Source organism: Pseudopodoces humilis, chromosome 7 (assembly GCF_049639895.1).
Source record: "Pseudopodoces humilis isolate 2021_Gansu_Grassland_sample_001 chromosome 7, ASM4963989v1, whole genome shotgun sequence".
NCBI lineage: Eukaryota > Metazoa > Chordata > Aves > Passeriformes > Paridae > Pseudopodoces > Pseudopodoces humilis.
In genome coordinates this window covers 22,821,039-22,848,887 of record NC_142206.1, presented here as the reverse complement: position 1 = coordinate 22,848,887, position 27,849 = coordinate 22,821,039, and the positions used below count along the sequence as shown (strand labels likewise).

The window sequence follows — 27,849 nt, the reverse complement described above, 5'->3', positions numbered from 1 at the left end:
ATACTTCACACATACGTCTTAATCCTATCCATGCTGCTAGAATGTTTCGATCACCTCATTTTTTTTCTTCTACTTATAATGAAAGTGTTGGAACTGCAAAGACAGCACAATAGTGATGTACCTGTGTCCATGCCAAACCCTGCTCACTATGAGTGAGGCACAACTGGTGGAGAGTGAAGGAGGGCATGGAGAAGGTCCACTCATGAGGCCACCCCAGGGGACCCAGACTGCTGGGGCAGTAACTGAGCTGTTAAAACTGTGCTCTTGTCAACATGAGACCGCTCAGCATCAGCTCTCATGTTTCAGCCAAATTTTCAGAGAAAAGTAATCCAGCCCAGCAACAAAGATTTGTGTGCTTGCCAGACTTCCAACCTTAACCCAGCCTGCAGCATGCTCTGCTTAGCTGGCTACAGACAGGAATGAGCACAAGTGTGGTCAGCACTGTCCTACCAGCATGGTGGCCCAAGAGCTTGACTTTGCTCCAGCAGTGCCTCTATTCAGCTGTCAGTGTCTCTCCTGTTTTACCTAAGTGCACCACTCTGAGCTTGAAGACACTTGCTGTGCACACAGCTTCTTCCACCAACACTCTGGTGACATGGGCTTGCAGGAAGCCTTCCCTTTCTGTGGGAGTGGTTTTCAGCATTACCACTTGGGCAAAACTTTAACCCTCTTTCTCACAATGCATTTCTCTTTGCCTCCCTACTGTCTGTCATGTCTCTCCTCCCCACCTCTCCTCCCAGCAATCTGACCTGGCAGAAGCAGCATGGTGCTGTCTGCTATGATCTCTCACCCAGAGTGCCTTTGCCAGCCATTTCCAGCTGCCAGTCAGGGAACAGTTCACATGCTGCTTCCAAAATCCTTTCCTCTCTTTCTCAATCTGCTCTTAAGTGCTGAAAAGAGGACCAATGCCTAGTCTGGAGGGACAAGGAGGTTTGCACATAATAGTCAGTACGGAGCTTAGTTGGTTTAACTAATGCTGAGGTGAACAGAATCAGGAGCTTTGCTGGAAAGTTTCTTAAACATCACGTCTTGGTGACATTGGAAGGAAACTTGACCCAGCATCAATGGGATGAACTCTCTTGTCCAGTATTGCAAAAAATTGCCAAGTTGAGAGGCCTAGCAAAAGAATCATAGAATAAATAGAACTATGGAATGGGTTGGGCAGGAGTTTAAAGATCACCTAGTTCCAACCTCTCTGCTACAGTCAAACCTACCACCAGGATGCTCAAAGCCCCATCCAACCTGGCTATGAACATTTCTAGTGATGAGGCATCCACAACTTCCCTGGACTACCTTTTTCAGCCTCTCACCACCCTCACAGTCAATATTTTTTTTCTGTAATATCTAGATTAAAACTACACTCTCATTTTAAGGCTATTCCTCCTTCTCCTAACATTACACGCCCTTGTAAAAAGTCCCTTTCCAGCTTTCTTGTAGGCTCCCTGTAGGTACAGAAAGACAGCTGTAAGAAATGCCCTTTTTCTAGAGTAAAGAGTAAAGAAGCAAAGAAATGCAGCTTTCCAATACTTCTCTTCCTTAGAAAACAGACATGGTTTTCTGTGACTGTTTAACCCTTGATATTTTGATTGTATATATTGATTAGGAGTCTTTGTGAACTAAATTGGGACCACTCCTGCAGCCAGTAAGAGTCAACTCCATCCGATCCTACCTGACCTGTGCTGGCTTGCTAATTAACTTCTCAGAGATAGTTCTAACCTCCATAAACACAACAGAACTTGATCTAAATTTCCACCTTACCTCTCAGTCCCTTAGGAAAATCTTCATATTTCTGATGATATAGCACAACATGGACTTAGCAGTGTATGGATATGTAATGAAAGGAGATTTTCAAAATCAGCCACATGCCATCACTTGAAAAGCTGTCAGCAGGAGTGTAATTAGGATGTGAGGTACAGTCAGGACCTGCCAGATTCACTAGCTACCCGTGACCACTGCAGCCATCTCTCTGCCCACTGTGAAGCTCCTTTTCCCAGCATTCGGCCTCCCTTACCTGCCGGTTCTGAAACCTCTCATTGCCTGCTAGACAAGCCTCCTTGTTGACAAACATCCCTTCCCGGCTCTGGAGCTCTCGCTGGCAACAAGCCTCTGGTGTCACCTTTTCCGAAGAGGAGTATGGAAGATGAGGAATAGCTTCAAAATCTTCTGGTCCATTCACTCCACAGCAGGCAAACTGGGGAGAGGCACAGAGAAGAAAGACAGAATTGACACGTTTCCCTGAAAGCAGACATGAGAAATCTAAGACCTATTCTCATAAGGATAGAAGCTTTGGTCAAGGCAGAGACAAAACAACCATTGTTTCCAAAGAAATGGGTTGTGCTTGTACCTTGGAGCTTCTGTTTCACTGAAGTCTTTATGAAGTCCCACTGTTTGTAAGTCATACTGTAGATTCTAAGGTTCTACTGGGAATATTGCTGCAAACTACACAGGGCTTTGAGGCATATCCAGAATGACTTGCTTGAGATCACTGGGCAGTACAATCCAGGCCCCCAACTACCCTTTCTCCCCATAGCTAATGGCCAGGATTGTTACTGCTCAAAGGCACTGCTAGGTGATTTGAGTAAGGTCCCTCTTTAGGATTCCAGTCAGAGGCTTTTTAAGGATTCAAGTCATACTCTGACTCCGTCTCCTTTCAGTCAGCAAAAGGAAATGTCTTTATTAAAGTCCTGAATCAGCATGAAGGGCAGCAATCATCCTTTCCTTTTAAGATTAAAATTGACTTTTCATCTGCAGAGGCTGACGTCCTGCTTTCCACTCCTGAAGGGATACACCATGGGGTGTATGGAGCACTAACACATGTGTACACACACACTGAGACTGAACTTCTTGTGGCAGGTAATAACAACTGCAGTTCCAATGACTGTCGACCTGTAACCTGCCCAATTAGGGCTGTAATAACAAAGTCAATTTTGATGGCTAATATTTCTATAGTGAAAATAAATCATTAGGCACACTCCTGCCTAAGCTGCTGTTAACAACAAAACATTAGCTAATGCCAGCTTTTGGCTGCTGTTGGCTGAGAATAATTCTGAAGCAGTCTGCAAGGTGAAAGGCCCGGAGAAAATGCAGTGGTATGCAGCTGCAGACACCTCCACTGCTCTCTGTGCCAAGCTGAGGGTATTCCAATGCCTCAGGCTTTGGCAAATCAGGTGACCCCGATGCAGTGACAGGGAGTCTCTCTCCATTTGAGAAAGACTGAATGCCAGCCAAAGTCTCACCTCCCTTCAACCACAAGCTCTGGTGCTAGGCTGGACACAACAGGATGGTTGAAGCAGGCTGACCCTGGGAAAACTGAGGGTGTGGGCTGAGCAACGTGTTGGTGGCCACTGACCATGGGCAGAATGGGACTGGCATGGTCTGAGACTTACTGTGATCATAACAGAGTTCCAGGTGGAAGAGAAGACGTCCGTGTCATTGTTCCTCTGGTAATGCTTCTTCAGCTCCTTGGTGAAAAACTCTCTGGTCAACTGAAATGCACACACAGGTGGAAATGTAAAGACTATTGCCAACACCTTTCCCAAACATTTCCCAAAGCTCCCTTCTGTGAATGCTGGGGGTTCTTTGGTTTTTGGGTTTGTTCTTTTTTTTTTGCAAACCTCAGAGGAGAAACATGTGAAAAGCCATTGGCTGAGCCATATCTATGTAGAGGGTGAAGGGTACCTGTTGAATAAAATGGTCACTCATTAAAATCAAGGACTAAACTATATCTATACTTCTAAAATAGTGTTTACACTTAAATGTTGGTTGGTATTAGTTTTTGTTGTTTTGGGTTACTTTTTTAAAAAAATTTTCAGCACTATTTGAAAGTATTTAATAAATTGAAACAGGCTTAAACCAGATTTTAGAAAGATTGTCAAATCTATACCCAGACTATTTTTACTTGCTGTGCTTTATGAGCTCTGCAAGCAAAGCTTGATTTTCCCCTCCATTTTTAAGTCAAACCAGTTAACTTCCTACTAACAACAGGGGAACTGCTCTGAATTTACTTCAATGTGTGAGAAAGCAGAATGAAGCCGTAACATGAAACTTTCTGGAAATCAAAAAGAAGTAAAAAAAATTAATGAATAGGAACTAGTCGAATCAGCTTATGAATCAGAAAAAACCACCATTTTCTTAACAATGCTTTTGATTATCTAAACTAACCTGCATACATGAAAAAAAAAATCCTCTTTATATTTGTGTTTAGATAATGTAAACTTTTCCAAAGGTCAGCAATATAAATTATTGGAATTTCATTTACCCCTATTTATACTTACAGTAAAACAGAATAAATGCACAAACAATTTGTTTCAGAGTCTTCTCGAGAAGCTAGACACCTTGAAATTACATTTACTTAGGATGGCTCTCTGGAGGAATAGTAAACATACAATCCTAATAATCTTGTTAAACTGAACATCCCAGTTCAATCTTGCTGCCTTTCTGTCACTTCAGGACAAAAACTTTCAGAAATCATCTTTCATGTCCCTAGTAGGTCTGGACTTGTGTGGTCTCTTCTCCAAAATGTCTTGTGATTTGTGATCCACACAGCCAAAATCTTCTGCTGCTGCAAAAGCCACAGTGAAGGGGGCTGGACTTGGCTGGCTACAGCACTGCTGTGATGTTGCATATTTGTAGGATCAGGAATTAAGCTGCCTGAAAAATACCCTTTTTATTCCCCCCTGTTGTTCATACAGCACTGCTGACGCAGTAACAGAGACTGCTACAAGCTGGTTTCAGGTTCTTGATATGCAACGTGAAATGTCTCACATACACATACATATGTATGAGCTCTATGGGTGGGCACAAAAGCACAAGCACAAAACTGTTTGTTTTGTTTGTCACAGAATTTAAGGGGGAAAAAAAAAAAGCTGTTGTGACTTTTTAAAAGACCCTGAATACCAGCTAATATTGGCTTCTCTTTTACAAATAAAAACAAAGGTCAAATGTAATTACTACATCAATACTGGGTAAAACTTTGTCACAAATACATGAATCAGGCAGTTAGCTCAGTCTCACTACCTTTAATTAGTTATGCTGTTAAATTCCTAAATTACTTTTTTGGGACTGATATTCACTTTTTTTTTATTTATTTTTTTTTTTTTGCATATGAATATTAAAATAGCAGAGGACATGGCATTTTTCCTTTGGGAATTTTGTGTACTGAGGGAAGGTGAGGTTAGAAGATGCTGAAATATGTCCTCAATGTTCTTCTTTCCTTCCCTTTCTCTGCTTAATTTATCCATGCAGCATCCAACCCTGCAGACAGCAGCACATTTTTTTGATGCTTGTCTGAAGCACAGACTTTGAAACTGATATTACCGCTGGTAATAATCCCAGCCGGCTGCCTTTGTTGGGGTCTGAAACAAAAGAGTAATTTAAATATAAAGTGAAACCTTTATTTTGACAGCCACAATCCCAGAGGAAATTGTTCAGAGTTTGTGTGTGATTTTTACAACACTTGGCCTAAAACAAAGCCTAGTGCTGGAAGAGTACATTTGCCAGGAAAATAACTGATTCCATTTCGTTGGTCTTAAACTGCTTATCCTGAGCATCTCAAGTTCAGAATAATGGGGCCAAAAAAAACCAAAAAAAAAATTTCTTTTTTTAAAAATATTGCTGACAAAGGAGGATGAAATAAGACGGTCCTACTGCCATGCCCATGGCTCTCCTCTAGCTGAAACAAGTACCAGCCCTGATGAGATTGGTGCACATTGGATTTTTATGGCAATAACTATTCCGAAGGGAGCAAAGGACCTACTGATAAAACTAGAGCTTCACACACACTTTGACAGGACAGTTGTGGCAGCCACAGCCATGAACAATAAGGAGCTGTTCAGCTGTGTTTTGGGCGGGGCACCTCCAGTGCAGCACATGCATGCATACATTTACATGGCAGCGAATGAAGTGAGGCTGTTATTTTGTCACACTGGTTCAAAAAATAGCTTTGCTGGGATTACTGCAGCCAGATAAAAGGGGTTTAGAAGAAGGAGGGCATTTCTGCACAACACAGGCATGCTGGCACTGCCCAGGAAGGTCACAGCCTTCTCATGCCATGCTGTGTTCAAGGATACTGAATGCTGTGCAAGAAGCTGCTTTCACGGTGCCTGCTTGGGAAACAGGACACACTGCTACCCATCTACATCGGCCTGGAGCATTCTGAAGTGTCTGGCATAGTGCAGGGCATGGAGGAGCAGTCATCAGTGCTGCACTTCCCACTCCTGCAGTGCCTTCCATCTGAGAGACCTCTGTCCACTCAGCTGAGAAAGGTTCATTAGCTTTTGCCTTGTGTCTGAGGAAATAGAGGCACCAGCAACCATGGTGGCTTGCTTACTAAGTGTTAGAACTGGGGCTAAAAATTCAAACAACCAGACTCCATCCAAAGCCCTGCCACTGGACTCTTCTGTTCCCTACCATCCTGCTTTCCTGCTTCCTAAGAAAGTTCACTAAGAATCAAATACCCCTCCAGGGTTTTTTTCCACCCAGACCTCTGAACAGCATATAAAGAGCCATTCCTATTGCTCTTTCACAGTCTCTCTCTAGTGTTCATGAAAGTCATTATTTTGTGGGGTATCTTCTAGATGAAAAAGGGTTTTCCATCCCCAAAACCTCCTTTTAAAGGAAAAGACACTCTGGTAATCCCATAGCTGATTAACAGCAGCCTTCCTCTTCAGAGACTGCTTTTAGATAGCTCTTTGGAAGTGCAGCTGGACTTGCAGGTCATGGCAGCTCACCTTCATGAACACCACCTTCACTTATCCCACCACCTTGCTTTGCGTCACTGACTCTTCTTCTTATGCCAAATCTCAACAGAAAACATCTCTTTTCTCCCTTATTTTTGTCTCTTGATTTCTCTCACTCCCTTAGGTAACGAATGTTAATAATTTAATCCCATTGAGTGTTTGGGAGCTGGTTTGGATGGAAAACTATACAAATGTATACAAATGTATACAAATGTAAAACAAACAGATAAAGTGTATCTCTTGTCTCATTTTACATACCACAGCCACATGAACTGGTGCAACAACCATCATAGAATCCCACTTGGTAAGCTTCGAAGAAATTTAAATTGGTTAAGTGTGCATTTGCCACCACATGCCCTGAAAGTAATTTGTTTTGCAAGGAAGAGAAAAGCACATCTGATCTTGACCTTAAATTGCTACTGTGAAGAATTCTTCCCCCCATAGGATCAATGAAAGAACTACTCTGTCCACCCACATAGCTTACCCTAACCCAAGGTGACAGCAAAATTGGCCACAAGTAGCTTTCCACAAGCTACCACAATATACAGCAACACCAAAACAAGGGCTATTTTTTTTTCAGAAGAAACCTGAGGAGTGAACAACACAAGAACTCGCAGATCAAGTTTGACTTCTGCACAGAGCCAACTCCAGCTATGCTAGGATCTGACGTTCTTCATTCCTTCCCGTTTAAGCCCTTCCTGTCAATCATTCTGACAGAGTGGGAAGATGGTGATACAAACAAGGAGACAAGCTCAAGAAAGATAGAAGTTTGTTCCCCTTCAAGTTTTACCTCACAAAACACTGCCAGTTGCCACAGGAGTCTAGAATAACCACTGTGACCTTATCTTACAAGGTAACATGACCTTACGTGTCCACGCTTTGCTCAGAAGCAAGCTATAAGCGAGGAGGACTCACAAAAATGCAGCCACCCCACACCCAGCACTCACAGCAAGCCTGGACAGTTTCTTGTACCTTTTACAGGTTTCCCAGAGAGAAGGGGGGAGGTGGGAGCCATCAGCTGACAGCTGCTTGCCCAGGCCCCACTCCCCAGGGACCATGTTCTGTCTCTGTCACAAAGCACATACCTGTTTCTATGTGTGTGGTCTGCCCCTTCTGCTGAACCAAAGGAATTCTCTAAAAATTCCTATCAGCGGAGCTGTAATGACTGGAAGACACCAGAACTCCCCATACTGCAATATGTTTATAGGTGTTTCCATAAGAGCATGGTCTCAAAGCCTAAATTGGAATGGGGCACCCATTCTGTGTGCAGAGTGCCATCCCTTCCCCACTGCCTTCAGATCTGAGGCAAAGACAAAAGACCACCAACTCATAAATAGAAAAAAAGTCCTCTCACTACCCTCCCCCAAGCCCATTCTACCATAAAAACACCACACTCTCGCTGTGAGCTTCCTAAGTTTTGATTCTTTTCTATCAAAAGCTTTTTTAAATGAATACAATTAAGAGTATATACTGCTTAAGAAATTCGTCATTATACGTGCCCCTTCTTCGCTCATGCCACACTTCTCTCACATTCAGTACAGCAAATGTGCTGTATGTTCTCTAGCTACTGGCAGAGGCAAAATAAGCAAAATAAATACTAACAGTCACTAGTGACCACCTCTACCAGCCAGTGTTTTCCCACAGACATCACTCAAAGAAGGATGGACCTACTTCAGTCAGGCTCTCCTTTGCACATGTGTGAACATGAAAAAAAAAATGCCCAGACCTTTGCTGGTTAGAGAAAGAAATGAGACTGTGGTTACTACTACTGTGGTAAAAGTTTACCCCTAGGTCACGGGAGGGATGATGGCCATATAATATTCATTGCAAAAGAATAGAGAAAGGCTACATCATATGAAGCTTTGGACAGAAGGATGAAACTAAGCAGGGCAATAAGTGGGAGGAGATTTGCTTAGGGTGGGTCAGGGGGGATATCTTACAAGCACTGGTAGGAGTCTGGTGAGCAGCAGAACATGGAAGATCAAGAATGAATATGATTAGAAGATTCGTAAGAGATTTTTTGCACTGCAGAGCAAGCATTGTCTCTGTCTGGAAAACAGGAGTTTTCAACTATTAATATTAAACACGTGTTATATTGAAAAAGGAACATAGTTGCTTTTAATCATAGTGTGATTTTGTTATAAAACTTCTCTCTGATGGAATGTGCAGCTGGTTTGGCTGCAGGAGAGTCAGGAAGACTTTAAAAGACTCTAAAAACTTCAGGAATAAGTGTGTCCCCATAAACTCTCCATCCTGCACTAGCCAGGTTAGTTAGCATTCCGTGACATGCTGGCAGTTCTGCAGGCAAGCCAGTAACGAACGAGGTTTGCTGATATTTGAAACAGTCACTGTACAGAATTCAGCCACCGTCTAACACCCTGCTCCAGCTCTGTATAACCCCACTGGGGTCCAGAGTTTGCCCACCATCGGATACTTACGTTTTCTCTGAATATAAATGCCAGGATTGCAGCTGAAAGCTCTGCCAGGAAGATTAACAAAATAAACATGAAGAACTGGAAGAGAGAAGACAAAAACCACAAACATAGCATTAAATGTGTACAATAGGTAGCAGGAATACAGGGTTTTGCTAATCACCAAACACATGGAAAGAAGTAACTAAGGAGACTTTTCTTTCCCCCTGACAATTAAGAAACCGTATGAGAGAGTCAGTTGAAGCACACATTCCCTCTCTGACCTCATAACAGGACATGGGAGTTTGTGACACTTTTGCCTGGTTCTCATGAGTAAAAGCGTATAAGGTTACAGAACCCCTAGTATCCCCTGATAAACCAGATCAAAACAGTAAAACCTGCTTTGGTGGAAAAGTTACAGAACTGTGGACATGCTCACACAGGTTAAACTGTCCAGACACAAGTATAGGTATCACATGTAAATGCACACACAGCCCTGAGCACAATACAAACAACACAATTTTACTGTAATATAATCACAGCTTATTTTGTGTGGAAAGAGGAAGTGGGAAATACCCTCAAATATTTATACCTGTGACCTAAAATGGACTGACCTCCAGGTTGAAGTAAAACTCTTACATTTATGTCATCATAATTTTAGGAAAAGGGAAGGAAAGCAAAACAGAGAGGTACATGGCTGTTCAATCTAAGCTGGAACTATATCCTGTTGCCTTTGCAACCTTCTGTTGCTTCAGTCTGAAAGTTTGGTTTTCAGTCTTACCAAAGGCACCTTGTTTTGGTGAGGTTTCCAAGCTTGAGTGATCCACTGTGCCTTCATTCCCCACCCCACAGAAGTAAATCAGATGCACTTAAGAGGTCTCATCCCCAGGGACTGACATCCTGCTGTGAGGGTGCCGTTCCTGAGACCTTGTCTACCCAGAGCGCTCAGATACTCGGGAGTGTTTCCAGCCCAGGATGGGTGATGGGACTCCTCCAGGCTTCCACTTCAAATTCTGCCTGTTCTTGTGACCAGTTCTCAGTGACACTGATGCCTCATGCTAATTTGGTGCTGCTTCAGTCATTACGAAACAGTAAAAAGAACAGACAGGGATATACCCTTTAACATCCTTAAAACAACAAATGTTGGTGCTGAGGAATAGCTATAGGAATGGAACATAAAGTGGCTAGATTTACACTCTCTCCCAAAATGGCATTTACTTCCATTCTTGTAGACAAAATCATGGATTTGAGTAACCATAAATCTGAACTAGGTGGACATTTTTTACATTCTTATTGCCATAAAGAGAAATTACCATTTCAATCAGCCTGGCTAAAATTCAAAGAGCCCAAAAATTTGCCCACAGACTTTGAGATTATTTTACAGAACTTAGTAAATGTTAAGACATTAACTCAGATTTTGGCATTGTGTGAGACAGGCAAAAGTGAATAGGGAACCCTGTAAGACCACATCATGCAGAGGATAATAAACTTGGTACATGTTACCAATGAAGGTAGATGAAGCAACAAGTAAAAATAAACACAAGAGAAGTCTGGATTTTTTTGTGTGTCTGTGTGAGAAGTTTATAGGTCTTTCTGAAACAGAAAACAGGCAGACAGAGCCAGAAGTATTATTGTGATCCCCAAGCAACGATTTAAAAACAGTGTCTGAAAGGCTGTGCATTCAGTGATGGAGAGAGAATTCAAAATATCTGCTTATAATGGGCAAAATGTTGTTTCATTGTCAATTATCAGAGCTGTAAGTGATTTCTCCCCACTGGAAAAGCACATGTACCACCCTATCACATTTGTCTTCCTACTTCTGCAGTGGAAACAAAAGAAAAGGAGCCAATAACAAAACAAGTCAGATGAGCACGGATTTTGGTTTTTAACAGCATGCTGTTGCTTGATTTTGCTGAACAACTCTAATTTATTCTTACTGCTGGAGTATTCTGTGTGGCTTCTTTTTTTCCTGCTCAGAGACTGTTTTAATTTCACCACAGGAGGGCAAAGAACAAGTGATGAGAATGAACTACGCTTTGCAAATTCACATCATCATCCATCAAGGGATCTCAGCATAGTCACTGAGGTCTAAGGTGGTGATCAAGTGATTAATCCCATCACCCTGCTAATTGCATTTCATTTACTGATTACTGGGGGGCATATGTTCACCCGAGCTCCAGCACAGGTCTGTGCAGAAGTGGAAGCAGTCATTCCCAGATTATCTGTGATAAGCTTCATTATCATTCCCAAACTGATTTACACTTATATTGTGCACTCTGCATTACAGATTTGTAAGTTACAGTAGGAAAAAACCCACAAGCAGCCATTAAGGTTGATGAGAAAAAGATGGATCATCAGTGTTTCAGAACTTGCTCCCATTCTGCATTTGAAGGAGAGTAAAAATCTGCCTAATGTGTTTTCCTTCCAAAAATTAAATTAATTACTGATATGTGAGAGCACAAAGGAGCCAGCTGGAAAATGCATGGGACACAGTAACCTCACATTCAAATTCGAGCTTGATACTTGACATTTGAACACAGATATTCCCCACATCCAAGGTGAACATCCTGAGAATTAGGCTCTCTCACAGTGGTGAAAAATTTTGCCTCAGCTCCAGATGATGGTTACAGGAGTTTTCACAGAAGTGGTCTATCAGAAATTTACACAAATTAATGCTCCATGTTTATTTTTCATAACTCATCCAATGTTCTGGTTTCAGAACTGCTGTTCCAAAAAGACCATCAACTGACTTTAATTCAAAGGACCTGCATTTTCATGCTGAGAAGTTTGAGGGGCTACTACATCCATTTTGCAGGAGTGCAAAACAGGATGTCTGCATTTGAAACTAAGCCAAATGAAGGTAACATGGGCTCTTTTAACAAAGCTGAATTCAGTGCCCTGGTGCAACATTGTGTGTTCAACAGTACTTTGGGTTCTGATTTTTACAGTGGTGTTTTGCACTCAGAGGACCCTCAGGACAAGTTATTCAATGTCTCATTCGCAGGCCACCATTTGTTCTTTTTTTTTTGTGAGCTAGGTCCAAATGCAAGGAAATCTAGAACTGCTTCACAGCCCTGTGCTTAATGCAACATGTTAGGTTCCATAGTGACAGGGTTATTTTTTACCAAAAGACAAGCAGATTAATGAAAGATAAAAATCCTTGCAAACACTGAAACCAGAGCCTAGAGAATATGCATCTGTCTTGTCCTTTCTATCTTCTGTTTACATTTGGACTAAAAGCTTCAGGCATACATTATGCATCACGGTGAAATCTCACTCAAGCAGCTCTCTGGCTCATCAATTCTTTAACAACTTTGTAAGTGGACTTGATTTGATCTAGCAACTTCTCCCCAGGTACCACCTCCACGAAGACTTACACTCTCTGTTTTGCAAGTGTTCCCAGTCTCTCTGGCATGCAGTCATGAATCTTTTGCCTATTCAATGTCTAAAACTTACTCCTATCAGACTTCGGGTTTCACAGATGTTTTAAGATAAGCTGATTTTAACATCAGCTGGTGTGGCCCCAAAAAAAGAAGTTGGAAACATATTTCTTCTCCCTTGGTATCAGCACAGGTCTTCATCCAAGTGATTCACACTGCTGCACATGAGATGGCTGGCTGTTCACACACAAGTTGGTGTTGAAACAAAAATCCCTTGAAGATCTGACTGACCAAAATGAACAATTCCTTATCCTGTAATTACTTTTAGAGTTTCCCCTAGTCTAGGGCATTACTTCCAGCTTGTCTTTTTCTGACATTTTATTCAAAATAAAATAATAATAAAGGTAAATAAATATAGCAGCAGAACTATCTCTAGGAGTAAGAAAAGTAATAACCACAAAATTGAGTGTACTGGAGTATAATTAAAACACATGGAAAAACATTCAAAGCTAAAAATTATGTTAAATCAGGAAAGAGCATGGCCCAGAGCTCCCTTTCTCCAGCCAGGTCACCAGTTTGTATGCAGCAGAGTGAAAATATTATTCTCCCATTCACTCATAAAAACATTTCTCAACAAACTTCACTTTTAGTTTCGTAATCTGACAAGGACAGGCTTTGAAGTAAATTCAGGCTCATTGGGTCTCATCCTTTCCATTTCATTAGGTTCCTCTGGGCAGATCTCCGCAGACTTCACAGGTGATACATTTGTTTTTCTGATTTACTTCTGACATGAATCACTAAAAATCAAACCCAGAGTGGCTTCCCCAAAAGGGCTCTCATTTGCAGGCTGTGAACTCAATACGTGGGCATACAGGAGCCAGGGGCTGGAGAGAATTTATCTCAGTGAAGCCACACTCTAGGAAAAGATGGGTTTGCATTCAAGAAAGAGGACTTTCCTGTCCTCTTTAAAGTTAGAGACTAGCCTTTTTTGAACCATGAAGCATCTGTGCAAGACACTATCCTAACAAAATACAGTAAGATAGAGATTTAAAAAAAAGAAAAAAACCAAAAAACAAAAAACCAAAGCAAAACCCACAACAAACCCAAAGTACCAACAGGCCCGTGAGGAGAAGCAGAAGATCACATTTCACAAAATAAAAAAGAAAAATAAAAGGAATGGTCTTTGTCTTTCAATACATAATTGGCAATGCCTTCCAGTGGGAGATAATGGCTGGACATCCTTTAGTATCAGAACTTGGGAGGAGTGGGGGGCAAGGGGAAAAGTGATTTATTTTAGCTCTTTGTAATTATTGATGAACACCATGGGCTGAAGTTTAACCCATCCTTCAGGGGAAAATTTATCCAAAGGTAACAAGTCTGGTTCATTTTAGGAGCAGAGTGGGCTGTGTCAGGGAGTGACCAGCTGCTGAGAGCAGCAGTGACAGCAGTGACTACGCTGTGCTATGATGCAGCTCTGGGCTGGGCATTTCTGCTGGCATGGGGGGGCTCCCTTGCACAGGGGCTGTGCTCCAGTGTTCCCTCCTTTGTTGTGAGTCCCTGAGGAATGAATCTACAAGGGGAACAGTGGGTTTTGAGTAGCCAAGAAAGGACCATTTTTGGTCACTTTATAAATGTAGAAAAATATCAAACAACCAAACGGGGTCAATGAGAATGAAAACTTAAAAAGGTCAAAATACACTCTTAGACTGGACTCAAATCTATATAGGTGAAAAAGCAAATTATCTCTATTTCTAGCAGTCTGTAAAAGTATCCTAAGCCTACCTATCATCTGAAGGAATAACAGCTACAACAACAGACACTCGTTCCTGTAATTATCCCAGCATCACCTCTGCAGTCATCCATACAGGAAGCACCATGAGGCCAGCAGAAATTGCAAGGGCACTTACAAATAGCAGGAGGCATTTGTTCTCACGGATGGCACCACAGCAGCCGAGGAAGCCCAGCAGGAAGAGCATTGCTCCCATGGCCAGCATGATGTAGGCTCCCGTGAAGAGCAGGGGGTTGGCAGCCACTATCTCTCGAAAACCTGTGGGATCCACAATGACCCAGATTCCGAGTCCCAGCAGGCATGCTCCTCCCAGCTGTCACAGCACAAGGACAGGAGAGAGAGGGAGACAGGTCAGCACAGAATAACTGCTGCAGAAAAACTGCATGTATTGCTATCTTTTGATCAAAGATGTTAATTTGGAGAATTTGTGTTTCTCCAAGGCATGTATTCTCTGCTCTGCAGGTGACTTCTGACATGCTGCTCTTAGTATCTCTTGTTCAATAAATGAATCATTTGCAGCAAAAGCACCTTTCTTTCCTGACACATCGCTCTACCAGCTGTGTACTCCCTCTGTACTGCTGAAAGACAGTGTTGATCTGCTGCCACATCTGTAGGGGACAGCCCAGTGAAGGGGCTCACATGAACCATACCTGCCACAGAGACCAGGGTGGCTGGGCACTCCCACCCTTCTTTTCAAAAACAGAACCAGCTGAGAATTACTCCACATGTGGCTGGAAAATTACTGCTTCTGAGTGAAAACCTCAGCAGGGCACTCAGGACTAGAAAACAATTCCTTCTGCCTGGTTCATGGATGAACCAGGTGCACCATTAGTTACATCTTTCCCTGTGGTTTCCTCTGTCAAGGACAGCAATAACTCAGACAGCAGTGACCACTGTGCTGCCTTGCTGAATGTCTGAGCATCTTTGGATGCTGCAAAATGCTCAGTGATTGCTATTGCAGAGCAGAGGAGATATGCTGTATTGTGGCAGCTTTACCACACTATAGCCTACCCTGCTGGGCAACAGCAGGCTGCTGGAAACAGGGAGATCCAGAAAAAAAACTGAATTCCAAATACTTACAAATATAAAGAAATTGAAAAGAAACATCAGGTATTTCATGCAGCTCAGACAGTCTCCCTCCATGGTCTTCAGGGTCCTTTGTCCAATTCCTCCTGCAAAACAACAGCACTTTCTTAGCACACTCATTTTTATTGGAATGACACAATCCTGTCTCCAATCTATTTGTATTTCCCCCAAGACCCTGTGGAGTTCATTACATTGTCTTACCTGAACAGGGAACATAGCAGAGGCTGCTAAGAGATAATGATTGCTGCTTGGTCCCCTTGCATTCTTTAAGGTCTGAAGGCGAACACAGAAGTGAAGGGGAAGGTTGCAGGAGAGGAAAGGTCTAACTTTACTTGCAGAGTGAGATATTGAGGAAAAAATATCCCTCTGCACACGAAGGAATTTTCTTTCCCCACTCCTTAAAGCTTGTCAAGTCTAAGAATCACTGAATGTACCTGTCTATTTCATGCTGAGAAAAGGTCATATTGAAACAGGAGCCAGAACAAGCTGTGCCCAGTTGGAAGACACACAAAAAGCATTTGGGACACTTGTCTTCATACAAGCTTCCTCTACAGAATGAACACCACACAAACAGGGACAACAGCTTCAGGGAAACTTGTAGACATTTGGTCTTGGAATGACAGCAGTGCATGGATATGGCAGGGCCCAAGAAGGACATCCTCACATATTTACTCAGCCTGGGGCACAGCACCTGCCTGCTATGCAGTGGGAGATGTTCCTGTGCCAGTGAAATCCTGCTGCTCTACGTCCCACCCTGCATAGCTCTTTTGCAAGATGAACCCTTGGATCAACGTTGGAAAGTTTTTGAGGCCAGGAAAAAATGCTAAGGAACCTTAACCAGTTCTGAAACTCAGTGTCTGAATTAGACAACAAACTGCCTGGCCAGTGCTTCTAGGAAGAGCAGCAATAAATCCTGACCAGGTTAGGCTACACTGGAGGAAAGTTCCTGCTTGCTGTTTAATGAAATGACTATGTGTCCAAATATGCCAGTATATCACCAAGTACCCTAGAGGGACGGACAAATAAATACATGAAATAGTAAAACTTCCACTGAAACAATGCAGTCATGGCACTGTGCACAGATGGAGCTATAAATTTGCAGACACAGAGGCACAAGTTTGCTTGGCTCCCCAGAGGAGCCTTCCCAAAGCCCACATGCTCCTTAATGCACCTCGTTCCCTTTCTCAACTGCAATTGCCATCCCCTAACAGGTGTGTGTCTAATGATATGCTATGTTAGCAAAGTCCATTTAATTCACTTAAAAGAAAAAACCCTGACATTATCCAAGATTTTCACCAGGCCAGAAATAGAACTGCCTTTCACTCCATTGTTTTTGTTAAACCACAAAATCTGTGAGTGCTCCAGAGCCTCACGAGGTGCTTTCCTCTGTGACCATAGGAACCGCTCTGCTTTAGCCAAGGAGCTGAGGAAACCCATGGCCTGCAGAGCTCCCAGCACGGGGCTGCCTGAGGTAAGAGCCAGATTTTTGTTACACAGTGTGTGTTTGGTCTACTGCTTTCACTTGATTTAAAATCAAATCAATTCCTTCTTTGTGACAAAACACACAAATGGTGTGACACAGAAGCTCATGTGGACAATCAATTGCTTTCCCCCTGAAGCTACCTGTACGTGGGGCAGGATAACAGTGTGCCTCTGCTGGCTGGGTACTGCCCAGGGAACCCCCTTTGCCAGAGGAATCCTGAGAAGATCCACCTTGCTTCTGGAGAAACACAAACCTGAGAACGAGGGCAATATTTTTTCTTTACAAAGTTTATTTTCTTATACCCCTGATTGTTCTGCCCAGAGAGATTCAAAGACAAGAGGGTGATTGCAGGAGATGGGGAAGGGTGCAGAGCTCTGATGTGGGCCTGCAGGAAACACCCACAGCTTCCTGACACTGTTTAAAGCCACGTCTGCAAATCTGACAGAGAAAAGGGATCTTGAAGTCCAGAAGGCTAAGGAGCTTGGCAGGGAATTCTTCAGTTTCATGGGAAAGGTGAGCCTTCAGCTCTACTAACACATGAATTGGACACTAGAGAGGGATATGAAAATACAGACAAATCAACAGGGTACTGGGATTTCAAAGAGTCCCAGAGTTAGTGTCACCTAGCTGTTCCCATCATCACACTAAAAATTCATGCTCCAATGAAACAAAGGATGGCTAAATCTAGTATATTAGCCAAAGTCTTAAAGTTATCTCAGAAATTTCAAAGTCCTGGTGCCTTGAGCACCCACCTATGTGATCCAATTATAGTAGACTTTGTAAAAAAAAACAAAACAAAAAGAACAAAACCCAAACCAGTTTAGCCTTGTCGTGACACTATATTTAATTCACACACCCCACTAAAGTCACCTGCATGACAAACAATGCCTGTGGTCCAAGAAGCAGCAGCTCCTAAGCCTAACACTGTCCTGCTGCTTTGTAGTGTTGATGGATCACATTCCTGCCTTACTTTCCTTTCCATATCTGGGACTGCTTCCCCTGTAAGGTGAGCAAGCTCCCTTGGAACTGCTCCGATTTACATCAGCTGAATACAGGTCTACTTTTATTTTCAAAGACAAACAAAGGCTATGATTCTTTGCATCTCTCCTGCCTGCCCATCCACTCAGGATGTTAAAATGTTTTCCAGGCATAAGTAGGGAAGGGAGACTGTAAATCCATTGAGCAATCAGATCTGAAAACTTTACTCTCTGGAAGAACCAGCCCGTCACAATAAGCTGGGAGTAGCACAAACACATGCACACTCACCTTTGACAAACAAGGGCTCCCTTTGCTTGGGCAAGAACCTGTCCCCAGCAGTGGTACAGGGCTCAGATTTGTAATTCCTAAACCCCCTACACTTCACACAGCAAAACAATAACTAAATGCAACCTTACTCATAGTGCTGTGCTTCAAATTGAGACCACACCTGCTGGGGCAATCAGATTCCAAACTTCTTCCTCTCAAGATGTGCAAATGGAACTCAGGGGCAATAATGTGAGGTCTGGGCTGGTAAAGCCAAGAACAAACCATATCAGAGTTTCCACATCAGAAGAAGCCAATGCAAGCTTCCAGAAAATGCCAACCCACTGACCTGATCTGAGAAACACGAGCTCTGAGCAGCTGTTGCACTGGTGGAACTTAGAACTTGTAGAGACACACAGGTATTAGCACAACACACACAACCCATTTTCTGTTGGGTACCCGGATTTCCAAACACCTCATGCAAGGCCACCATATGGATCATGTGATTGCACTGATTAAAGTGGGAAATCATCCAAAAGCATGATCTGACCTCTTATGAGGCACTTAAAACTGTTTGGTGTCAGAGCTTGGGCACCCTAGCAGATAATACCATCTAGCTCATATTTGCAGTGCTGCTCCAGACTTTGAAGAGTATGTAAGTCATGCTGTTTACAGACAAGGCAAGCAAAATGCAAATAATATGACTTACAAATAATGTAATTATGAATGCATTTGTGCCAACTCCTGCCTTGCTAATTAGCTGAATGTACCTGGAGTCCCTGATGACAGGCTTCTTGGCTAATAACTGACAATAAAGGACATCCTGGCCCACAGAGATGGGCTTTCCTTCTACTTTTCTTTTTAAGCCATACACACAAAGAGCAAATTATCTGAGTTACTCCTACTACACGCTGATACAAGTGTGATACAAACTGAATGCGTATGTCTTAATCCACCTTTTAAAAATACCTTCACTCCCCTCCTCCAGGCCCCAAATCTGTGAGAGATTAAACTCTTCTCTGCAGGAGACATTTAATGCTAAGCAAGCATTAGAACTGCAGAAGACAGCGGCTGACAGATGCTCTCCCTGGCTTGTCCCATCTCAGACCTGTGAGACATATGAGATGCATTTGTTTTTGTCTCAAACGTAGCTATAAATGTTCAGCTTCTTCTTAGGCACATTATTCTACATTTCTCTCTCCTCTGTATCCCCCATGAATTTTATCTTGCAAAGGGATGGGGAGGGTAAAAGTCACCAGCAATGTAGCCAGGAAACACAGCCCAGCTGCTGTAATCAGTTAGGAATACAGTCTAGTTGTTTAAGGCAATGCATTATTTTGTTCTCCAGCCACTTCCTTCCTTCTGTCATTTGCTTTGCATGCCTTGCAGCTGCCTTGAACTTCACATTTCTAGAGGCAGCTGCCCAACCACACCCCTCCAAAAGGCCTCCAATTTTCTCTTTGCTGCGACTGACATTTCCCTCAACCCCCATATCTGTTTAACACTGGATTGAAACCCATGGATTCACTTAGATTACTTCTTTACCTTTGCTTTGAAGAAGGAATCACTGAAAAACTTAGGTTGGACAGGACCTCTGGATGTCACTGAGTACAAGCACCCACTGCTTCCAACCTGAGCCAATTCCAAATGTGATCCAACTTCAAAATCAGAGCATGCTGCTTAGAGTCATGCTGCTGAGTTAAGTTTTCAATATCTCCAAGGACTGAGATTACTCAGTGTCCCTGGACACCTCTTCCAGTGTTTGACAACTCCACTTGGTAAAAACACTTTTCAAAACAGCTGCCCAAGGTGTCTCCAAGTTACCTGGTGGCAAATGAAACAAGAGCATCTCACGGATGTGCCAGTCTATCAGAACTGTCAGGAGCACCTTATCTTCACCAGTCTCAATCCTCACAGCTTCTGTATTTTATCACTCCTATCCTCTACTGAAAACAAGTGTGTGACCCATTTTCCTTGCCCATCCCTAACAGGTCACTGCAGACAATTCGTGTTTCACTCTAGAAATTCAGACAGACTGGCTGATTGCTCATCACAGTCTCCCCGTCTTAAATACTTGATAGAAAACACAGAAAAACTGAGATTGAGAGAGATGTCTAAAGGACATCTTGCCCTCATGCAAATCACTTTTTCAGTCACTGCTCTTCTATCACACGATCTTCTTTCAACATAAATACCTCCTTGCTGTCAACATGCATGAAGAACTTGTCCACTGAACTGATGCTGAACTGTTGTTTCCTCTAAAACTTAAGAACCAGTTCTGCAGTACTTCCTACAAAATATTAGTCTGTGGCTTGAGCAGGAAATGATGCCAACTCACACCTACCTTCATAGCCATACACAATGTACCAAGTAAAAGCAGAACATGCGTTTGAAGTTCTCCAGAACCAGTGCCTTTAAAGGCATTAGAAAATATGGACTAGATTCTCTTTCAAGTAAATGTGTTGATTTCTAGAGGCTGTCCCAGATAAGATGTCACTGGAAGCATCCCTGAAGCTCTAAGCTGCACCAGTGGCAGAGGATCCCCACCACTTGGCATTGCTCCATTGTGTGCCCTCCCCAGCAATGTGGCAGGCCAGCCTCTGGCCTGCAGGCATGGAGACCTGGCTCAGCACGCTCGCCTTCCTTCCCAGGTACACCTCCCATAAGGGGAATGCTGTGCTCACTATCTGCCAACAGTACTCAACTCGACACCAAAGTGGTGGGATCTCCTAAGAGAACTTATTTAACAGGAAGGGCCTTCCAGAAAATCCTCTCAGAGCATTATTTTTGCACAGTCTGCTCCTCTAGATACAACACAGATTAGGGGCAGTTTCATAAGGAGTTTCATAAGGAAGGATGACTTTCTGCAGTGCCTTACTGGCGACACAGTGGCAGATGAGCTGTGTATTTCTCACCACCTCCAGCACACCATAGCTACCCTTAAGCTGCCCCAACAGAGATACAGAGAAAGTACCTGGCACACAGAAAGAGCAAGCCAGTAACAGCACTCACCTTTACTAATCTCGGGACTTGAAGCACAGTGTCTCTTCCAGTGTTTAATTGTCTGTGTGTCCCATGTATCTCCTTCTATCCAAGCTTGTCCTGTAAGAGAAAAATACAGAATTACTGAAGAAGTCAATAAAATGCAATTATGTTAAATACACAATTTATTAAAACACACCACCCTGATGTACGTGCTCAATCTAATTGCCACCTTAATTTAGTGTACATTAGCACTAATGAAGAGCCTTTAATACCCAGTGAGGGATTCAATTCAGAATCTCTTTAACAATCTTTGGGGTGTTTTAAATGCCCACAGACCACACGTAAATCTATAGTCCCATTACACATGCACTTCATACCACAGGAGGACTAGATTAATACCAGCTGCACCTTCAATATTTTATAGGAGGTTTAGACAAACTTTAATCTGCTGTGACTTTACAGCCCATTTACTGGGAAAATGGAAAAGGCAGGAAGGAAAATGGAATGCATCTTTGGGAAGCCCAGCCTGGGTGCTGTCCCTCGTTCTTCCAGCCAGCTGTCACACCAAGTTGAGCAAACTATTTCCTCTCCCTCTGCCTCACTATTGCTGCCTGGGAAGCAACAACAGAGAGGGACAGCAAAGCCACAGCCCTGTCCACCCAAAAGCATGAGATATATGGGTGCAGGCAGAGGGATTCAGGTGCAGACTGCCCCTGTCCTCAAGGTAACAATCACAATTTTCTCAGTAAGTTTTAATTTCTGTCCACACAATGCTAATGACAGCCTTTGACTAGGCAAAGGGGAGGTGAGACTACAGACGCATGTTTGACTTGCTTTCTCAGGGCACCCACTCCTAGGTTGCTTTTTCCACCTATCTGACACAGCCCCAACCCCATATTGCAGGGCCTGTGGGGAAGAGGCAGTCTTTAACCCTCCAAAGAGCACCCCATGCCATAAGAGTCCAATATCCACATAGGGCTCAGCACTGTAACTCACTCACTCACCCTTCAAAAATGGTTTTGGCACACTCACAGCTTTGATGGAGCTGCCACTTCCCTGTGAGGCACCAGATAAGTCACCTGGGTCTCTCCCTGCTTTCTCACTGCCAACATTTCACCATGATTTCTGGGGTGGATATATTTAACATGTTTCCCACAAACATTTGTTAATGTACCTTTGAAAACTGCCCACCATTAGGATTTAGGTGAATAAAAGACTATTGGTTGTTGTTGGCAGGCAGCAAAGAATTAGTTTCAAGGTGGCTGAAACTGTTACAATATAAAACATACAATGAATATTCATAGATCTTTTGTTTTGCATTAATCCCTCACATTTAATGTCCTTCCTCTGCCACTGCAAACCCACACCTCTAGATGAAGAACAGAGGTGAGTTCCCCTTTGCAGTCTGGGCGGTACAAAATCTCTTGCCAATCCATGTGTCTCTGCTGTGAAGTGCTGAAGGCATGAGCCGAGCAGTGGCTGAGCTGCCCTGCTTTACAGCGCTGGGTACAAGGGCTGCTCCGGGTCAGCACAGCTTTTCCACCAGTGCCAAAGTTCAGAGGTGCTGTGTGACTGCCTGGGAGATGGCTGCAGCGGGTTCAGCAGGACTGAAGACATCTAGGACGTGGGGCAGTGCCTGACAGCAGAGAGCCCCTGTTTGGCAGTCAGAGCCCAGTGCTCTGGCTTCACATGCTTCATCCTGTGTTTTGCAAGTGTGATTGAGACAATTTCTCTGGTTGTCCTACCCTGTGATGCCACTGTCTTGGGATAGATGGTTCTAACTTTTAAGCAGGTATGACACTGTGCTGTATAAACCTATCATTAAGAAAATAACCAGAATGATAGGATTCCTGCTCCTACTGTGTGTGCATATAATTACATTCCCACAAGCCCTCAGAGGTCTGTGTGGGAGAGGAATTTTATTTTTTTTTATCCATCAAAAGTCACAATATTTTAAAGAAATTACAGCACCCAGAGAAGAAAAGTTTAAATGCTTCAGTAGGTACCAGCAGGTACTGTGTCAGAAGGGACGAAAGGCTGCATTTAGTGCCCAACAGCAGCAATGTTCCACCTGGCTGTTGCCTTAAAGGGGAGGAAGTCCCTGCCAAACAGATTCTCTTTGGTTAATAGCTACGATTTTGTCATTAGTGCAAACTGCACAAAGTGCAAACCCACCATGCCCAATTGTGACTCCAGCAAGCTGATGCCTTTAATTACAGTCTCTGGGGAAACACAGTGGGAGCTGGAGCAGCAGCTGAGGCTAAGCCTCATCCTTGGGCTGGCCAGCTGTGGCTGGCACATCGTCCACAGCCACCACATCAACTCTGCTCGCTTGGCATTGGCTTCTCTTCACACTGACATTGCTGCCCATTGAGGAGCCAGCTTTGATGGAGGAGAAGCAGCTAAACACGTGTCTCCTGCTGGTATCATGCTGCAAGAAAGGCAGCTGGAGCTCCAGAGCAAAGAGGGATGGGACAGAGAGGGGTTGAAGCAGACAACAGGCAGCAAGTGAAACAAGAAATTAATGGAGTGTGCAGGATGGAGAAGCAAGGCCTGTCTTTGTGAGAAATCCAGCCTGTTTAATAGAACAGGAAGGGCCACCAGATGAACCCCTTAAAACTGTCATGTTTCACAAGGGCTTCTAGCTACTGCCAGTCCCCTGTGCTCACCACATTTGCAGGGTGGAGAGACACTTAAACACATGCCAGCCCATATGTTCAAACAAAGGAGCAGCTGAAGATGAGAGCCATGTCCTGCTGGATCTTATGCCAGGTCAGTGCTTTCACAGTGAAGGGTGAGGAGAAACATCTCTGCGGAAGCCAGATCAGAATAATTCCATCCCCTTGCAGTGGCTTCAGAAAAAAGGTGAAACACTTTTTGATTCAGAACTGGACCTCGGCACAAGCTGTCAGCGCCGTGTGTTATCCTGTAACTATTGCTCCTACATAAATAACTAACTGTTCTGGAATTTCGTAGCACTTGTGCAGCAGAATCGCTGCGATGACACAACTACATTACTGCACGTAAATCCAATTAGACCCCAAAGTGCACTGGGTAACTGTAATCGGCCCCTGTGGAGCAGCCAGGAGGGGACCTGCACAAGGCCATGCAACTGGATACTAAATTACAGTCAATCTACCTCCTTTTTAGTTGCATTAAAATGCTAATGTCACTGTAACACGGGCCCATTTACCAGCGATGACTGCCTGGCCTTGCATGAGGCTGTTGCACTGCCTCTGAGCATTTAATTCCTCAGTACAGTTGAGTGAGCAAAGCCCTTAGGGGCATCTTATACCTTCAAACAGTAACCTGATTGGCTTTTGTAACACTAAAAGCATATGAGGCTTGTGACAGTGTTTAAATGCCTCCAAAACTACCCTAAGTTTCCAACACAAGCAGAGCAACTGGGTCCCATCTCATCCTGATTACTTTTAGGAACACATTTCTGCCACCAAAAGTCTGTGTGTGTTAGAGCACATCAGTCTGACACAGGAGGAAAAAGACGGCTGGACTGAACCCCCTAAATTTTCATATCAATACTCTTACCTTCTGTTTTATATTTGCAACTTTGCACAATGTGTGCATAGAATACATGAGATCATATGGAGGTAAAATCTCCCACACGCGCACAGACATTCAGAATGGAAATTCAGAAGTCCCAGAGCAGAACCAATTCTACATGCTGTAACGTTTTGAAAAGTGCTAGATTATGTGTTTGAAGTGCCAGCACGGCTTCAGGCCACGGAGCACTCCGTTTCAGCTGGTGCAAATGTGCACACTGCACTGTTGGAAACACGAACTGCTTGCTCACTTTGGCCCCTTCCCAAGGAAAGTTCCATAGGTAATCACATCTGGCTCTTTCGTACAGCTTCTCACACACAAGCACAAGCTGTCTGTCTCAGAAAAGAAGATCCTGCTTACAGAACCAGAACATCTGATAGCCTGCAATTCTTTTAAGTTCTGGGTTTTTTTTTTTTAAAGAAAGCCCTCAGATAGCTCACAGGTGTATTCTCCCGTGTGTTAACTGCAGTACAACGGAGCCATATGGTACCGATTGTCTGCCATTCTAAACAGATGACCCAGAGATTATGTGTGCTGATAATATAGCAACATTAATTTTGTTTATTAGATGAGTAAACCAGGGCTAAAAGAGGAATGGATGTGCTAAACCTCCTAACCCCCAATATAGCTCTCTGCTCACTAGTCCATACTGAGACCAGTCCCAAACCCATGAAAAAGCTGATCACTTCTGGCTGACGAGTTGCAGTCTTTGCCAGGCACCTTCCGTCCCAGAAAGCTGTTATTTAGCAAATCCAAAGGGAGGCAGCTAACTTCGGCCTCCCGTTTCTGACAGTATTTCCCTTCCGGATGGAATAAATGTCACCCTCCTGAGTGGATGGTGGAGTTGCAGCACAAGCCAAGTGACATTATCCAGTGTCATGTCAGACACTGTCACGTGTTGAAACACTCCATACGCTCGCACGGCATTCCAGACGCTGAGGGGATTTAACACGAAGGCTAAATGCCTGCCACTCTCTCCCTGAGCCTGACACATCTCACCTTTACCACAGCCTCTGTGCTCTTATCTCTGTTCCCTTTTCCTACGGCCCTGCTTTGCTTGCAGCAAGCGCCTCAGCAGTTTGTGGCATTTGTGATGGTTTTGAGATGCAGGAATGAATCTCAGGAACACTGGGCAGTTGCTGTGGCAACCTTGTCCTCCTCAGACCACCATTTTCAATATTTTAAGAATTTTCCTGGTACTTTGCGGGCTTCAGGGAAACAAGGCAGAGGAGAAAAATTATTTTAAAATTATTATTATATTATTTTAAAATTTATTCTATTATTTTAAAATAAAAATTATTTTAAGGTGAGGATGTTACCAAAGGGGTTACTATAAGCCACAGGGCTTTGTCTTATCAAAAAGGTGATGACGTTGATGGCCTTAGCAAGGAAAAGAAGCCATGACTGCCTGAGCAGAGGCAAAGGCAAGGGGCCATGGGCAAAGAAATCTGAAATCTCTGCTTGTGCCATCTGTTCCAATGCAGAATGTTGCTGCAGATCGATAGGTTAACTTATTTTTATTGTGTTTATTCCCAGTGTTTTCTCATAAGGCAGAGGTGTGGAAAAACTAACCCACTATTTAGGATCATTTAACTGGGGGACTAATAACTAGAATTCCTTTTTAAAAAGAAATCCCAAACAGAACTTTGAATGCATTGACTATTGTACCAAAAAAAAAGAAAAAAAAGAAAATAACAACAACAAAAAGACACAAACTCCCCCACCAAACCAAAACCAGACAGAACCCCTCCAAAACCCCAGAAAACTATCAAATTCTCTGTTCAAGGTAACAGCCTACACAGATATAAACACAAAACAGTTTAGTCAGGTTTAGTCAGTCTAGAAAAGCAAAGGTTAGGAAAAAGAGCCTGTAAGAAAAGCAGATCTTAAATGAGGGATCTCAGTAATACTAAATAACCCAGAAAATAATATTTCTGGAAATCTGAGAAGTGACATTATTTATCTGTTTCTGGTTCTGTGTTAAATGTTTTTGAGAGAAGAATAACAATGTATCCCAAAGCATTAGGGATTCAAAACACAATAGGATATGATAGGAAATACACACATTTCACAAGCTATAGGTGTGATATGTGCAGGAAAGCTTGAATGCAGCAAAAGGTGTGACAAATGGCCTAGGGAAGAGAGGCAGACCTCTCTTCTAAGTTACCCTGCTTATAGTCAAACTGATGCACATCTCATAAATATTTCATGTGCAAATCTAAACTGAGTTTCACTGTAATCAGCACCTTTAACTTACTCTAACACATAAAATTGCAGCTAATGTGGTTTGAAAGGTAAATGTGACTGATCTAAACCACACCTGTCCCAATTAAGGTATGAACACTCAACCATTCAACATCTTTTGCTACATGTATTTTTGATTTCAGATTAAGAGAGAGATCCATGGCCACAGCGCACAAGAGGGCTTCAGATGTTCTGCAGGAAAATAAATGGAAGTTAATGACTTCCCATAATCTTGGCATACGTGTTTCTAAATGTTCTCTCTTCCTCTGTAAGACATTTCATCTAAGTGCTCCGGCAACCATCGGGTTCCAGGCAGACAAAAGACCCCAAGCACAATTCATACACAGATGACAGGAGTAGAGGGACTAAGTGAGATATGAGCCAAGACTCCAAGGCTGGCTCCCAGCTGCTTTTGCTTTCCCAGTGGATAACAGCTACTGCATCAATACACACAATGTCATGCTAGTGAGTTTGCTGCTCTCTTAACACCTAATTTTTCTCTCCATCTGAACTTGTTTTGAAAGCATGCAGTTCACCGTCCCCTTCTCCTTTCTCTTTTGTCCTTACTCATGGCATGGGAAACATGAAAGAGAGCGTGGCTGGTTATTGTTAATGCATTTGAAAATGCAGACCTTTAAAAAGGGGTTCTTCTGGAACATGCCACGGTTTCCCTTGTTATTTGCACAGGCAGCTAATGATCATCCTAATAGCTTCTCTCTCTGAAGTCGTAATAAGCTTACAAATGAACCCATTCAGCACATATTAAAAAGCAAGGGATGCTCCTTTGATTACAGCCTTTATGGAAATCTCCGAATATTTGTTTTGTTGCTGCACAGCCGCAATTAGGACATGCTGCTGGGAGCCGGCTCAGCTGCCAGAGCAGCGGGGTTTGGAGACACCTCCAGTGCCATAGCAACACAGCCACCTCTCC

The 27,849-nt window shown here is 43.2% G+C and overlaps 1 protein-coding gene across 7 annotated transcripts in view; it reads right to left on the bottom strand.

Annotated features, from left to right (window-relative positions):
- TSPAN18 (tetraspanin 18) overlaps positions 1-27,849 on the bottom strand; it is a 192,730-nt gene that overhangs the window by 5,371 nt on the left and 159,510 nt on the right. For all 7 annotated transcript variants that reach the window (XM_088057289.1, XM_088057290.1, XM_005522412.3 and 4 more), the window contains 6 exons: positions 21,141-21,230; positions 15,398-15,489; positions 14,436-14,630; positions 9,176-9,250; positions 3,387-3,485; positions 2,012-2,191 (listed from right to left, as the gene is read on the bottom strand). In XM_088057289.1, coding sequence (XP_087913415.1) covers positions 2,012-2,191; positions 3,387-3,485; positions 9,176-9,250; positions 14,436-14,630; positions 15,398-15,460 — 612 coding nt within the window. In that variant the 5' untranslated portion in view covers positions 15,461-15,489; positions 21,141-21,230. The remainder of the gene's footprint in view (positions 1-2,011; positions 2,192-3,386; positions 3,486-9,175; positions 9,251-14,435; positions 14,631-15,397; positions 15,490-21,140; positions 21,231-27,849) is intronic.